At 35.7% G+C, this 16,712-nt stretch overlaps 1 protein-coding gene across 1 annotated transcript in view; it reads right to left on the bottom strand.

Annotated features, from left to right (window-relative positions):
* The window catches only part of CNKSR2 (connector enhancer of kinase suppressor of Ras 2), a 227,637-nt gene that overhangs the window by 63,880 nt on the left and 147,045 nt on the right, over positions 1 to 16,712 (bottom strand). Inside the window, exons 12-13 of the mRNA XM_082772835.1 lie at positions 16,233 to 16,322; positions 14,398 to 14,612 (exon numbers count right to left, since the gene is read on the bottom strand). Coding sequence (XP_082628961.1) covers positions 14,398 to 14,612; positions 16,233 to 16,322 — 305 coding nt within the window. The remainder of the gene's footprint in view (positions 1 to 14,397; positions 14,613 to 16,232; positions 16,323 to 16,712) is intronic.

Below are 16,712 nucleotides of genomic sequence, written 5' to 3'. Positions count from 1 at the left end.
AACAATGCCCCAAAACCTTCAGTCTCACCTCCCCAAAGGAAAATTTATTGGATCAAATCTTGATCTTTTGGTGCTTTGGTAATACATACTTTTTCTTTCCCTTCACAGCTCTGTGCTCTTGAGCACACTCTATAATAAAATATCATGGCTGGATTTAAAAGGACATGCACTGAGCATTCACTGATATTCTAGCTAAGACATTTAATACTAAAACACAATATGAACATTATATATGAACAGACTTTTAAATTTGAAGTTTTGTAGTACAAACAAAATGTCAAAAAGCCAGAATCCTTTTACTAAATATCCTGTGGATATTTCTTTTAAATGGCAGGTACTTCAGAGAGAATCACTGCTCCTGTCAAATGGGTTGTGAGGCTCAGACACACGAACAGTCAGTGGGAGAATGGATCCCAGAATGGGCTTGGTATGTTTTCCTATTTTCCTCCTCCTCCTCTACTTTTTCTTTTTCAGTAAGAAAATAAGAATAAGAAAAATAATTACTACAATAACATATAACATAATATGAATAGTGCTGCTTTGCAAGGTCTTTCAATGTTAAGACCAAACGAATGAATATTTGAAAAAGTTGGTAAAACATTAGTTTTTGTGGCAGCAGCCAAAAAGTCCATTGCCAACAAGATTTTTTTACATTTAATCTACAACTCATGTTCCTATTCCTATTCATACTACTCCCCCTTTCCCACAGAAGCTTTTGAAAGGCATCTAGGAAGTATAAGAGCTACAGTACACGGCTATACCACTTATCATGCATAGTTACAGTTCTGACTGTATTTTTGGATTTTTGTATTTTTGGAACTCCATCCATGACATCACAACACATGCAATTTATTAGTGACTGCAAGGATAAACAGTATGTGTCTTGACAGAAACATGCTCAAGAGCTTTTTACTGTTAAACGTGGCCATCAACACTGAAGCTGCCCAGTTTCTTGATGTCTGTCCTGATACGGTTATATCACCTGTGCAGGAATCTCTCCTTATTACTGAGTCTACAAAGGTTGATAAAATCAAAGACATCTAATCCTTTCATATAACTTTTATTATAGCCACCTCTCCAAGAAGAATATTCTAGCTAAGGACAGAACTGTGGTTGTCTGAAATCTGATAGTAAGCACAGATTTCTTTATTGAAGGATTCTTATTCATTCTCCCATTCCAAATTTTTTCATGCAATATTGGTGTATTCTGTGGTAAATGTTGCATTTAATAGATATTTTGCACTAGCCTGACTAAGTTGTTATCACAACACATGCAAAATTTATGCAAATTAAACTTTATTTTTATTTTGTTTTTAAATCTTCAGGCCATAGCAAGAAAATTATATCGTTGTCCTAATTTCTACCACCAGGAAAAATTTTTCCTTTTAGCCATGAAGCCATAGGACTCTCTAACTGAAATAAAGCAGCAGTAAAACTTCTGGACAATAATAAAATTTAAATGATTTTGATATGATCAAACATATTCCTCCACTGTATTTTATACCAACAGAACAAGGACTAAGGCACTGTCATAGCTGCCTGAAGTAAACGAGAATAAAACGTTCAGCTAGACAAGTGCTGTTAATTAGAATAATTTATTCTGAGATCATTCTTCTGCTTTGCATCTACTCTGAAACATGTAAGTTTTGTACCTCCCACACTAGTGGAAGTAAGTAATCTAGGAAGTAATCTAGTAAGTAATCTAGGAAGGCTTCAGAAAAAATATATTCTCTAATGGTAAATGTCCAAGTTGCATCAGTTGTTCCATTTTGCATCCATTCTGTGTTTGTTGTTGCATTCATTTAAGCAGGAAAAAGAAACTTAATCATAACCCATTACAGAATAGTACCGAACCCTTTATTTTTATTTCTACTCCCCAGTAATTCCCAGATTCATCTTTTTTTGAATTGAAAAGACCAGTCAGAGACTCACAAAATGCTTGAGAAAGGAGGCACCTGTGAACATCATCTCCTGTTGACCAAAGCATGAGCAGGTTGCTGAGGGCCGTGTCCTGATGGGTTTTGAATATCTCTAAGGACAGAGACTCCACAAACTCTCTGGGCAACCTGCTCCAGTGCTGACGCATCCTCACAGTAAAAACAGCTTTTCTATGTTTATATGGAATTTCCTGTAATTCAGTTTTTGTCCTTTGCCTCTTGTCCTTTCACGAAGCATCAGTGAGAAGAGCCCACCACATGCGTACTCCAAAAACCTCATGGACTGCTTGTGCCCTGCAGTGTTGTTCCTCCAACAGACATCAGTCAAGCAAACCTTGATTGCCACCTACACCTAGATGCGTTTTGTGGAAGGAGTACATGCACAGATGCTTCTGCAGGAGCTGTTAGAAACACTTCTGAGTATGTCCTTATGCATGATCTCTCTTTCCTATTGCTCAGTCTGGCTGAGCGACAGAGAAAGGTGCAGGGGATGGAGGTACCCTGCAATGAACAAGGGCAGAACTGCTTCAAGGAATATAAACTCTTACAAGTCTCTCTTAGCACTCAGGCATAATATTCTTCCAGTGAAAGAAACTGAAAACTCATTTTGACTTTCAATAGTATTACGTGTTTGGTGAAAAAAGTCAATAAAACAAAATTGTACATTTCTGGAACTAGGAGGTTACAAGGACTTTAGTGGAACAGGAAATGGGAACATAGGTGTGTGTGAAAGAAGCAGTATTAGCAAAGAAGATACGCAAGACAGTCACTGAAATGCTTTTTTGATTATCTTTAGAAGACAAAGCATACAAGGCCAAATTTGCTCTTTTTCAGTGATGAAATATTTGTACTGTTTATCAGGAGAAAACATTACCTACCAGTTACATTACTGTTAAGGACAAGTCATTATAATCATTTTCAAGGCTTGGAGATGTCCCTGCAATTTGTACCCTTCAGGACTAAAATGACATTTCCAGAAAGTAGTGCTTTCAGCCTCTTTATATGTGGCACCATGCTACCAGGAATAGCTTGCAGTATTAGCTGTAGTAATAATTACACATCAGTACTGAATCCAGGTAGCTCTTGACTACCTAGAAATAACATAATATTTAACAGAGTGGAAGTTTCCATGAGGAAATGAGGGAAAGAGTAATTTGTACTGTAGCCATTGCACATTCTGTTAAAACTCATGCCCAACAGTTTGATTGCATCTATGAATTAAGGTAGAAAAATAACAGTCCATTGCAGGATAAAAGTCACATAACTTGCTGGAATTTAGTGAGATTTCCTCTGAACATAAGATGAAACAGCACTTCTTGAAAGGTAGGGAAAGGTAACATTAGGTCTTTTTAATTCTATGCTGGCCATTGTGACCTTATGGGTACAAAACAACTTAAAAAATTACTTTTACACTTCATTCTGAAGTCAGCAGTCATTAGTGTTAGAAATATTATTTACTAGGGACAATCGGACAATACTTCAGAAGTGGACAAAAAGCAGTCACCGTTATATGAAGAATATGAGGGTTTTTTCCTCCACAGTACAGTAACAGATGGATTGACTGACTCACAGATCAGGCACTAAGCAACAAGTACTTCTTTCCAGTAAAACAGAAACATCTTATAAAATAGCTTCTGTTCAGGAGCCACACTGCTGCAAAGATCAATTCTCCTACTAGGTATAACCATACAACTTCCCATGTTTTCTGTCAGTATTAGGCTTGAAGGGGCCACTGTAATGTAAGTGGGGCAGAGGAATAGGGCAGAGATTCCTGCTGAGTCAAAACCACTACTTTGAAAAATCACTGGTCTGGAGACAATTGTGCTGCTTGTCAAAGCATTTTGATCAAATGGTATTCTGAAACGGGAATCTGCTCACCCTTAATTCAAACAACATTTTCACCGTTCAGAGTATAAGATTTCTATAATGTCAAATTTCATGGCACACACCAGTCAACGTCCTTGATCCACTGCTTTCATAATCCTGATATTTTCCTTTTGCAAAAAAGGAGCACAGAGGGGAGACAGTTGAGAAGTCAAGACCCAGATCTAGCTTGTCATACATGTAACATTCCCCACCATATTGCAGTAATAACTCATGCTGAGTCCACTCTGTACAATGTCTAACTTTTTTGGCACTTTTTTACTACAACATACCATGCTTAATCTCTTTATCAAAGGAGAATAACCAATGGACTAAATCACTTTTTCTGCATTAAAAAATCTCTCAACTGTGCTATTGTGATTGTATCAACTACAGTTAATATAAATTACTGGTGTACAAACAATGTTAATACATACAAAGGTAGAAGTCTTCTATCACATAATAGAAGTAGGATGCAACAAGGAATGACTAAATGAAACAGATAACAGAAAAAATACAGAATGGGGATGTAAAAGGAAATTAGGAAATGTACTGAGCTGGGAGATTTATTAGTCAATAGATTTACATCTCCTGACAATGTAAAATTACACTTTCAGAGCATTATATCATATGCAATAGGGGATAAATCTATACTGGCAGAGCTGGACTAGATGACCTTTACAGTAATTCTCTCACTTTTGAAGAATTCCCCAGCTTCATCTTGGAAAGGAATTATAACAGGCCATTTTTTCCCTCATGCTCAGATGCAAAAGAAGATAACAGATAAAATTTAATTATTTTTTTTTTCCACAGAGGAGTTCAATTGTGCTTCATGATGATGACCTATAAACCGATCTCTACAGTGTTTTGCTTTGCTGCAATAGCAATTCTGAATTTTAATAAAAATTACAGAGTATATGGAAATAGATATAAAATCTCCCATATCCAACACCTTCAAATTTCATTTCTGGCAACCAGTTCCCCAAGAAGAGAAAACTCATGGTATTGACTAATTCTTTCAAAGAGAAAAAATGTACAGATCTGAAAATATTCTCTCATCTGTGACAAGGATAATATTCCTTGGGAAGAATATAGGTATTATTCCATATAATTAAAAGAATTTAGCACTCCTTCCTGAGGATACAAAATATTACTATTTGACAAACAATATGCTTAAACAGAAGTCAGTATAGAAGCTGTACTTGCACTTCTACTTTCTTGAGTTCAAAGGAGTGAGAATCTAGAACTGAAAAAACAAACGTGAGATTACTGAGACACTTTCACAAGACAAATTTAGTTTAATAGTGATATTACAATGGAAACTATGCCTTAAATCTGGACAAGTTACTATTCTTTCAGTCATTGCTGAAATCTCTGTATTATCACTCACCTCCAACTTTTTTGGCCATGAGGATAGCCAAACAGTGGAGCAGGTTGGCTATGAGTTCATGCAAATTCCAACTTTATAAGTTTTCAAGCCCTGACTGGGCAAAGCTTTGAACGGCCTGGTCTGACCTCAGAGCTGAGGTCAGACCTCAGTTCTTCTTTAAAATGAAGAGGAGTAGAGACCTCCTGAAGTCCCTCCCAGCCTGAATGTTATCCTAATGCACTTTATAGTGCTTTCTGAGACGTGTGTTTTCTGGGGCAAAGTCACTAGGAGTGCTGACTTTCTCCTGCTGGCAGACTAATCGTAATTTTGTTCTCTTTCCTCTCCTTTGTCCAACATTTTTTCTTGGAATTAAGACAACCAGACAATCATTCACACAGTTTACCACCTTTCACTTATCCTGTCATCAGCAATTCATGCCCTATTGGAATATGGAGTTTTATAAATTTCTGAATAGGATTAAATGAAAGTGATTAACTGCAATAGCAGAGGACTAAACCCAGGAGGTTCTTCTATCCCTCTATATTGATTATGCTAGTCTAAAAATAATACAATGACATCTTCTATTAGCAAAAAATTTATATGCTGTTTCTCTCTCTTACCTTTTGCCTCAGAAATATAAAAGAAGATTTATTTAGGATTTTTACCAAACTAGCTGGAATACCTAGCTTTACTTTTTAGTCTTATGGCTAGCCCAATCACTTCCAACTGTCTCAACTGCCTTATGCAGTAAGGCATATATTTCTTATTGCTTAACTGTTTCACCATTTTTGTTTGTTTTATATGCCACATAGTTCACTCATGGTCTAGATGAAGTTACTGAATTAGTTGCAGTGACATAATTACTACTTTTCTGAATCACAGAATCATTTTGTTTGGAAAAGACCTTCAAGATCACAAAGTCCAACCATCAGCCGGACCTAGTGTGTCCCATCACCAAACCATGTCCTTTAGTATCACATCCACAGGTCTCTTACATACTTCCAGGGATAGGGACTCCACCACTTCTCTGGGCAGCGTGGTCAAATGCTTGACCACCCTCTCCATGAATAAATTCTTCCTGATACCTAATCTAATTCTCCCCTGGCACAACTTGAGACCATTAAATCGTGTGTTATCACTCATCACGTAAGAGACTGATACCCTCATTACTGGAACCTCTTTTCAGGTAGTTGTAGAGAGCAATAAGGTCTCCCCTCAGCCCCTTTTTCTCCAGACAAAATATCCCCAGTTCCCCTAACCACTCCACATAAGACATGTTTTCTAGTCCCTTTACCAGCTTCATTGCTCTTCTCTGGTCACGGTCAAGCAACTCAATGTCCTTCATGTAGTGAGGGGCCCCAAACTGAACACAATAGTGGATGTATGGTCTCATCATTGTCAAGGATAAAGGAGTGATCCTTGCTCTAGGCCTGCTGGCCACAGTATTTAATGTAATAAACACAAAGGAAGTTATAAAGTGCTGCATTCAAAAAAAAGGAAGACATACAGCAACATTTAAATACTTTATTTTAGGAGTGCAGAAGCTAGCCAAAGGCTGGAACCACTGTTCTAGCTTGAGAACATGAGAAATTCTGCTCTTCAGTCTGAATCAGATGCACAAAACCATGAGTCTTCAACTGAAAGAAACTGAACATGTGCCTAGGCATTCATATCTGCCTACAGCTAATAGCACATTTGTGGCTTTGACACATGACAGTGCTTCACATTCATGAAGACACTAGATAAGAACTTCCCATTCTGTTTGTTTTACTCATTATCCCCTTAGCGATACTTTATGTTCTTTCCAGTTGCTTCTCAGAGCAGAAGGCCTTCTACAGCTGATTTATACTAGAGGAAGCTGACATGAGAAACGGATACAAGCTAGGTGCTCACGATGCCACAGCAAAATTGGGTATTCTACCCTGCATTGTACTACATGAAGCATTTTATGAGCACCTTTGCCTCTGAATAGCCATGGAGACTTTTAAAAGAATTCCAAACCAGATTATTCTATAACTGCATATGCTTACACAGCTCTATTTCTATTGCAGAATGATGAGCTCTTTCCACTTCCACATATATGGATTTAGACATTGGCATGGCTTTATTTCCTGGTTCCATGTTCATTGATGGGAAAATGAACAAGGACTTGAAGCTGTAGGACAGGCCAAAGTGCTCTTGTATGTCCTCATAAGACTGCAAAAAATAAGGTGAAATATGACCACCATTACCTACAGAAGAAGATACAAATGTAGTAAATGCTCCAGTCACCTTCAAAGAGGGATATCCCAGTGTTTAATTTTGACCAGAGCCAAATTATGCAACTTTCAGAGTTTTGATAATATAAGTATTTGAATGAAGATGAAAGACCATGGAGAAGTGATGATCATTTGAATGCTAAGAAAAATCCTGGAAACACGTATGGAAAATATTTGTCACTATGCAATTAAGTTAAACTGGACTTGGATAGCAACTCCTAGACTTTTATTCTACAGTAATTGCTAGTCAAACTATACACCATCGTGAAAATGGAGAATAAAAAGGAAGAGGGAGCCTTCATTTTTAAACACAACCATAGTTGGACTTCAAATACTGTGAAGGAGAAAATGTACCAACCCCATCTGTTGTAGTGATACAACAGTAGTGTAAACTTATATTTGTTTAATTATAAATATCCATAACAAAAAGTCATAAGACAGAAATTCTTTAAATACTGTAATGCATACAATTATAATTAACTGCTAGTTTTTCTGTTTTGTGATTCTATTTACCTATTGTAAACTGCCTTCTGTTATATAGTGCTTATTAGATGCCATTTCTATTCAGAAGACTTCTGCAATAAATTGATGGGCAGCTTGTGCAAAATTTTATTAGGGAACTCATGCACGCATGTTCTGCAGTCTCTTAAGTGCTAGCTATTGAATACTACAATTAAAAGGTTTCATAAATACATGCCTGTTGGATTCAATATTTTTTATTAAAAGAAACAGAGGGACTTCAAGTACCTTCTCATTTTGCTTTTGGCTAGGAGGAGTAGGAAGATTAAGAGAAAATCAACCACCTAGGAAGAGATAGCTTTTAAAGCTTTCAAAATTAGGAACTTTTGGTAAATTGTTCTCTGTATTGAGAACATACAAACACATACATTTTGAATTGAACTTTTAAAAACATTTTCCTGTATTTTTCTCTGGAGGGGTGGGTGAGAAACTAAAATACCTGGAAATATGCATCCTTCAAGTAGAAAACATGCTATTTTTCTAAAAAGTAGCTGTCCCCTTTCCAATGTATTATCAGCTAAAAACTGATTTTTACAACAGGCTCATAAACAAATGTTCTTCACTTATGGTAGGTTCAACAAGATCACTGTTGCAACAAATTGAACTCTATGAGTTCAGACAGATGTTGACCCAGCAACTCTGCTGAGCAAACCCACTGTTACAGTAACCTCATGAGAAAAAGAGCCTAAAATTATGACCCTGGCTAAATCCCTCACATGCATTGCCACTGAGCTGCAATCCAACCATGTAGATAATTGTATATTCCTAAAGAGGAGAAAAGTAAGGTTGCTGAATATGTATAAATTTCATTGAATTTGCAGGGAAAAAACAAAACAAAACAAAACTGATTTGCAGGGAAAAAACAAACAAACAAACAAACAAAAAAACACTGAGTAATTTTTTTCTTCATTTAAAACTGAAATATTAAAGATAATGCATGCGTGCATATGGACATGATTCCGAAAAGTATCTTCAGCAAAATTCCTCTCAAACAAATACTTAATTTCTTTCCTGCACCTGTTCCTGAACCACCTGGTTCTAGATGTGTGATCTTTAAATTGTACATCTTGCTACTAAACTAACTTTGTTTTCAAATACAATTAAAATGACTATGAAAATTACTGTAGTTCCTGGGTTAAACAATTTTAAATAAACTGGTTATCTGCAAAATGAGAAGCCTTAAAACCCTTTTGGTTTACTTTTCCTGTGACAAGTAAGTCATTAGGTATTGTTTAATACATACAAAGAAGTGAGCAGGCAGGAAGGCTCAGGGGAGAAGGGCAATAATATGGCATATGTTGGGAAAAAGTTTGTAAGCAAGGTTGCTTTTTCTTGTATAACCCCCTGCTAAAGGCTGCAACCTGCTCTTCCCATAGCAGTGTTGTTTCTAGATTAACAGAAAGGTGTATGAATCTAGAAAGGAGCTTATTATTATTAACTTGATGCAGAACTTCTTCTGACTCATGACACAATCTCCCTCCTAAATAACTATATTATTTTTCTGTAACAAAAACAAAGCACAATGCACTAAGGAAATACCTATACCGAATAATATAATGAACTTAAAAAAACTATAATCGTGTCAGAGCTTTCATCTCTTGTGCCCCAAAGGTCCAAGACAATTTTAACTGCACCATTTTGTATCTACAACAACAGATCACTTTGAACACCTGCTTGCACACTAGATTAGCAGCAGCTCAAACTGTTTGTCTTGGCTTAATAAAAAACATTAACTCTCTGTGTTGGTATTTCTTCAGCAGTACTGAGGAGGAAAAATATAATGCAAAAACAACAACTTGGCAAGATATCAATGTATGCTGGAAGTGTTTTATGGAATGGAAAACAAAACAAAGCAAAGTGGTGAAGAGATTTTGTAAACGAGGATTAAAAATGCTGTAAGTAGATACAAGAATACAATTTAGTTTTTATTTTGCTTTTATACTGTTTATATCAGTTATATTCAGTGGACATAGTTAGATGCAGTTCACTTTTCAATGTCATAACTGAAATGCTCCCTTGACCAGAGTTTTTGATTGTCAAGGCAGGTCAATGACATAAACAAAATTCCTAAAACCAGTAATTTTATGCAAATTTAGTATACTGACATTCAAGAAAATGCTAGACTACCATATTCTTGTGATCACTTAATATAACAAACACACTTTGAATCAGCTGGCATCTTTCAGATGACAACTTTCAGCAAATAAACAACCACCACACACTTCTAAATTACTATGGCAAAAATTTTAATGCCCTTCACTTTGTTTATAAGACAAAAAAAAAAAAATACCATTTCTGTTGTGGTATTTTAATTCACCAGGGTAGTTTTTTGATCAAAGATTTTTCCTTTCAGAGCCATTCATAAAAGTAGAAGAAGCAAGGAGTTGAAGTCAGAGTAATTGTAAAAGCTGCTTTTCTGCAGAAAACTGCCACAGCTAAAAAGGTAATCAGCCTGCACATGTAAATGGCTACAAAACTCAAAAGGAAGGAGACCTGGAATTGTAAATGGGAATTCATGATTAACTGAATAATCCAAAATTATTTAACATCTATATTAAAAGACTCCAGAAGAATGAAGTCTTTATAAAATAAAGATAACACACAACTGGAGACTGGTGAAATACATGGATGATATCTGAATGCTGAGTGAGCTGTATGGTTTCTATTCCAGGGAATTCAGAAAAAGAAAGAGAGAGAAAGAGAAAAGAAAATAGAGAAAAAAAACAATGAGGTATGTGTATGTGTTTAATTTCACACAGAATTTCCATCACTTCAAATCAAAGGTTTCAGAAGCTCCATTCCACAGCAGACCCCAGAGTGCTATAGCTTCAGTACTCCATGCTACAGACTGGGGAATCACAGGGACACACCTGGGGACCCAGAGCCCTTAATCCCTGGTATTTCATGCTTGGGGCTGCTTCAGAGCCACAGGTTATTCAGCCAGAGCACCCAAGAAGTTCTATGTTTCAACATACCAAACATACAAGAACAAAGAATGCAAGACTTTGGATTGGGACTACCAATCTTGCAAATCAGTGATTTGGATAAGTGATATAATAGTAAAAAATAAAACCAGGTAATAAATATGCTCCTATTCCAAGTCTATGGTTAAAATGGGTAAGCAGTCCTTTAATTTTTTATTTATTTTTTTTTAAAAGAGGCAGTGAGTGGGAATAGAAAGGACACATTATCTTTCTATCTGTTTTGCTCCTGGAATTTTATGTCCTGTTCTGGCATACAAACTTTAGGAAGGACATTTAAGATACTTAGGATACATTGGGATGAAAAAAAAGAGGAGTTGAAAGAATTATGAGAATAATGAAAGGATGTGAAAACACTCTGATAACAAATCCAGGATGGATATTCTATTTCTTTTAAGCAAAAGAAGGCTACAAAGTAATTTGATTATAACTTGTCAGTTTCTACATTGGGAGATAAAATTTGGCAACAAAAGGCCTGTAAACCTAGAGGACAAAGGCACAGCTATATCTAAGATTGGACATAGAAGTCAGGTAAACACAGACTAACAGATGAAAACTTTTAACATAAAGAGACACCAGGGATTGTAGCCACTTAATATGCACGGTGGAATATTCTGTAGTAGTTGGACCTAATACTAATAACTTAGGCACTGCAAGAGGTTCAAGTTCATCTACAGCTACTCTTTCACTGCTATTAATGCAGTTTTTAGAGTTACCACCATTCCTCTTGCATTGAACTCATGCTCATTCAGAAGCTCCCATTTCCAGGTAATCATTTTTTTTGTGAAAACTAGGTAGCTGATTTTAAAAACAAAAACCAAATTCTAATAGGAAAATGTTTATCAGTCTCCAAGATACTATTTTGAATTTAAATATTAAATATGTTTCCCTTCTCCTATTTGTTGTTTATAATTTCATAAAATTATATAACAGCCAGACATGAGCTCCTTGGGTTTTATCTGTATTAATTCATTCCTTATCTGCTCATTGAACTGTGCATTTGATTTTTTTTTTTTTAAATAATCTGCACAATTTATTACAAAACCCCTGTTTGTTGGTGTGGACTCCTTACATGCTCTTGTTTCTCAGCTCATCTGCAGCAATTATTAGTTCTCTCCATATTTATCTCCTATTCTTTTCTTCATCATTAGTAACAGAAATTCTGAAAAGCAAATTGTTATGATCTATGCTTTTATAGTATATTCAGCAATCCCTTCTATGTTTGCTTATTTCAGACCAGAGTGTAAATAGGCTCTGCTTTGTGGCAAAGACATGTAGTCCCTTCTGCAAACTAGATTAGGGTTTCTCAAGCCAGTACGCTTGGGTGCCACTACCATGAAAAAAGTAACTGTATTGCACTGCATGGAGGCAGCCAGCTGGCTTCCAGTGATAGGATATTATAGGGTTGTGAATGCTTTGCGAAGAGCTCCTTCCCATTTCTCTTGGGGACAAATCAATGGCCCAAGCTTCCTCTTTCTATTTACTTTACACATTTCACTTCAAACCCAGTTAGCAGATCAATACCAATTTGCAGTTTGAAGAACGAACAGACTTTATTTATTTTTACAAGTAGATAAACTCCCGTTAAAATTGCAAAATGATGCTAAAGATTTAATGGCATCATAGAGCCATCCATTAATTGCAACAGTACACAAAAATTATTGGTGGAATTGGATGCTGGTGGAAACTGTGGGGTTAACCCTTAAGGTGTGTTTTGCACATGGGTATCTAATCTACATGAAAAATATTGGTTCTTAATTCTATATTTGCTACTCTTAAGTAAATTTCACACAAGAATTTTGAAGAATTTTACAGTTCATTTGTATATCATTTATTTATACAAATATGGAATCTGAGGTACTAGAGGTGAGCAAGGAAAAAAACAACAAGATGACACCTTAAAAAAAGATTTCTCTCATTGCAGTGTGAGAAATTTAACAGATACTAACAAATAAATGCTGTTGAAGGAAAGTATTCTCTCAAAAAGTGAAAAGTATTCCGAACTTACCACACTGTTCTTTACAGAGTGGAAGAACTGTTACACAAATAACTTTTCTATTTTCCTCTGTAAATATTTGATTTCAAGGTCTCTTGGACTGATTAGATTAGATTCTTTATAGAAAGGACAGCAGGCATTGCAAGGATGGCAGTTTTGTGACATTTGAAAACTACTTTGCCTCATGTATTAGGCAACTATATATCAGTTTGCCTTTGCAAATAGACATCTCCCCACTACCAAATTTTCAACTTACAAAAAGAGTGTAAAACTATTGAAAATAATAATATGAGAAAAAATGCTTATCACTATAAATTACAATAAATAAAAAAAGAAAGCCAATAGCATTCTGGAATCTGGGAATCTGATTTAATTGAAGTACACCACAAGCATCTACTTTTAATACTAAATGACATCTCTGAAATTCATCAGACTTATACACTATAGTGCAAAAAGGAGTTTTAGAAGCCAGTGGACCAACCATTGAAACAGTCTAAAGGAATGTAAAAGCTCTATTACTTTCAATTAACCTACAGCAACTATAATATAATAATCTAGCAGTTTTATATTGCTTTGAAGAGCGAACCTGTCTCTTACAAGTTCAGAGTGAAGCTACACCTGCCTGTTTTTCACAGCAAAGTCCCTGACAAGCCCACACTGCTGCCTCCCTTAGACACTGGAAATCTAAATAACATTCTCTTTGAAGAGAGAATTTAGGTAGCTCTATGAAGGTAGCTCTGGTTATTTCTATTGTTTTCGTGTACAACTACAATGCACGTATTACTCTATAATGACAACTTTTATTGAGATATGAAAACGTAAATGCCTTAATGGGATGAACAAAATAGCATATCTAAAACATGCTGTGACCTTTAATCCCCATTTTCTCAACACATTCAAAAACTAGCAAGTTACTGGTATTTTCCTTTCACATCATAGTCAGGAGAATCTCTTTCTTCAAATCTGAGTTATTAAGATCTATATGTTAAGAGCAATTACACGTTAGAGAGTCTCTTCCTTCAAAGGAAAAACAAAGACCTCTCACAAGTCTTACTGCCTTTTGAATACCTGTAGCAAAGGGGTTATCTAATGCAACTTTGCATATTGCAGTGACATAGACACCAGAAAGAAGCTTTCCCGCCAGTCAGACTGCTGCTTCTTCCCTTTCCATCAGCGGTAAACCAGTCAACACAGAGATACCACACTCCATTTCAAACACAACATCTTCTACTTACAGGAGATAAAACTAGATCTCCTGTAGATAAAACTAGATAAAACTATAGATCTCCATCCTACATTTGTAACAGCAACTTTAAGTATTTTAAAGTATTTCACTGGCATAAAGTTTTTGTCAGAAGAACAAAAATTGCTGCAAGAGCAGCAATCCAAAAAAGGCTTCAATGCAACTATAAAAATAAGGCAGTCTCTCATCACAAACAGAGCAACAACTTTTGTTAATGTTATTTTTACTCACGTGGTACAAAGTGGTCTCTGGTCCAGGTGTGCCCATGACGTCTTGTCTCAATGAGTCCATTTGTAAACTAGGCAACAATGAGTAATGGCTTGGACTATTACCCTTGTCTCCCTTCTTTTTCGATTTTTTCCCAGTATCCTTTTTGCTATTCCTTTGGAACATGTAGTCTTCTTGGCCTATTTTCTCATTGCTCATATAGCGAAGCAATGAATTTTCTGTTGAAAGAAAAGTAATGCAAAACATTACTATGAATTTTTATGTATCATAACCCCCCTTACAAAACACATAATACTCTTGCTAAAATCTACTGTCAATTTTTAGTCTTCAAGAGCACTTCATTAACAAAGTCTATTTGCTTCTTTGGTCTGTATATAAGAAGAAAATGATGAATCTTTTGGTAGGGAAAATTCATGATTCTTACAGGTTTCTGGTTTCTTTGGCAATGAAAGGAAAAGAAGATAAATAATAAATGTCTTGAAGTTTTCAAAAATCAACAACGGCACACATTATTATCTCTGTAATCTTTAGAAAAAAAAAAAAGGTTTTAAATGAACAGTTAAAGTCTTACAGTGCCATACATTTACACGTAACTTGAGCTTGTTCACTGAATCATCCATATGTTCCCTGAATATTCTCCCAGCATATATCAGCTTCTAGCTGAGGGATCTTCTCAGACAGAAGCAATGTTTATGAATTTAGGAAACCTTAGCAGATACGCCTTTCAAGAACTTGTCTGATCTTCCCATGTATTCATGTAAACACTTAGTATTCACAGGCTCCCATCACTAGGTTCCTTAGCTTGAACCAAAACTGCATGAGGAGCCAGCTCTTCTTCTTTTTAACCAGCACCTGATGGAACTTTTTGATGTCTCAGGTCATTTCGGAACAAGCAGTGACAAACCTATCTATCTACTTGATTCTATACAAGATTTTATAAATCCTTATTGTATCCTTCCTACACTCTCCTAAACTGCTGATGTCCAGCCTACTGAACCTAACCTTGTTTGGAAGCCACTCTATACACCCGATCATTTCTGTTGTCCTTCCCTGAACCTTCTTCAATTCTACTGTTGTTTTGTTTTGTTTTCTTGAGAGATGGAGAGACCAGAACTGCACACAAACATGTATCCAGCATGTACAAGAACTTACACAGCACCACAAGAATACTTCTTGATTTGTCTTGTATTCTTTTCCTACTAATTCCTAACACTTTCCTTTCCTGATCCCTACTGAAATTATGCGTTAATGTGTTTATGGAAATATCTACCATCACTGTAACGTCTTGCTCCCAAGAAATAATGGTTAGCTTAGAGGTTATCATTTTGTATGTGAAATTGCACAGTTGAGTCTCATAAAAAAAGAGTTTGAAAAACTTATCCTCTATGGTTTTGAAGTGAATACCGTACTTCTCTAGAATGTTTTTTATCCAAAAATAAGCACCACTGCCAACAAGAAAAAACTCCTGAAGACAGAAGTTTAATATAATTCCCATTTAAGCATAACAGTAATAACCATGAATTTTTGTCCTCTGGTATTACAAAAAAATAAGGCCAATTTCAAAATGAACAGTTGAAACAATGAAATGCCAATATGAAGTTAAGCCAAACTGCATGATTTTGCAATCATGACTTTCTTTTGTCTGGTTGAGCAGTCCTCAGTCCTAATAGAGGTACTGAGAAAAAATAAGCATACATAATGGAAGAACCTAAAACAGGTCCACTTAAACAATTATCTAAGCAAGCAGAAGAATGAGAGCTTGAATTATATATTATCATGTCTTAAAGCATGATAAAACCCATAATGCTTTGTACAAAATGTGTGTCCAGATCACTTACCTCTCCTACTATCTCTTTTTATTTTATTTGGGTCTTCATAATCCCCCACCCAGTTATATTCTACTGGCATAGAAATAGGCCTTAGTTTCCCTGGAAACAGAGGAAAAAATTGAGATCATGCACCATAATGCAGTATTAAACTAACATTCTTTGAGAGAAAGAAGAAATTGTGTTAAGATGCTATTCTACAGTGCTGCTTATGAAAGAGCATAGCCTCTGAACAAGAGATTGAGATAGGAGTTCTGTTTTCTTTAACAGAAGAAGCAGCAGCTAAAAGTACATCATGGATTTTTTAATTGATTTTTAAAATTCAGAGAAGAAACCCAGTGCCCTACAAAATCATCAGCAGATTGGTGTTTGAGACTGAGAAACACACTGAAATTACTTAGTTTAGTTTTCACTGAACAATATCTATTTATTATGCTAGAAGCCCCTGGCACACATATATAGAGAACTGTTTTAATGCATATATGGAATGAA

Source organism: Aythya marila, assembly GCF_965140915.1.
Source record: "Aythya marila genome assembly, chromosome: 1".
In the NCBI taxonomy this organism is placed as follows: Eukaryota; Metazoa; Chordata; class Aves; order Anseriformes; family Anatidae; genus Aythya; species Aythya marila.
The sequence above is the reverse complement of the archived record's forward strand: the minus strand, read 5'-3'. Positions and strand labels throughout refer to the sequence as shown.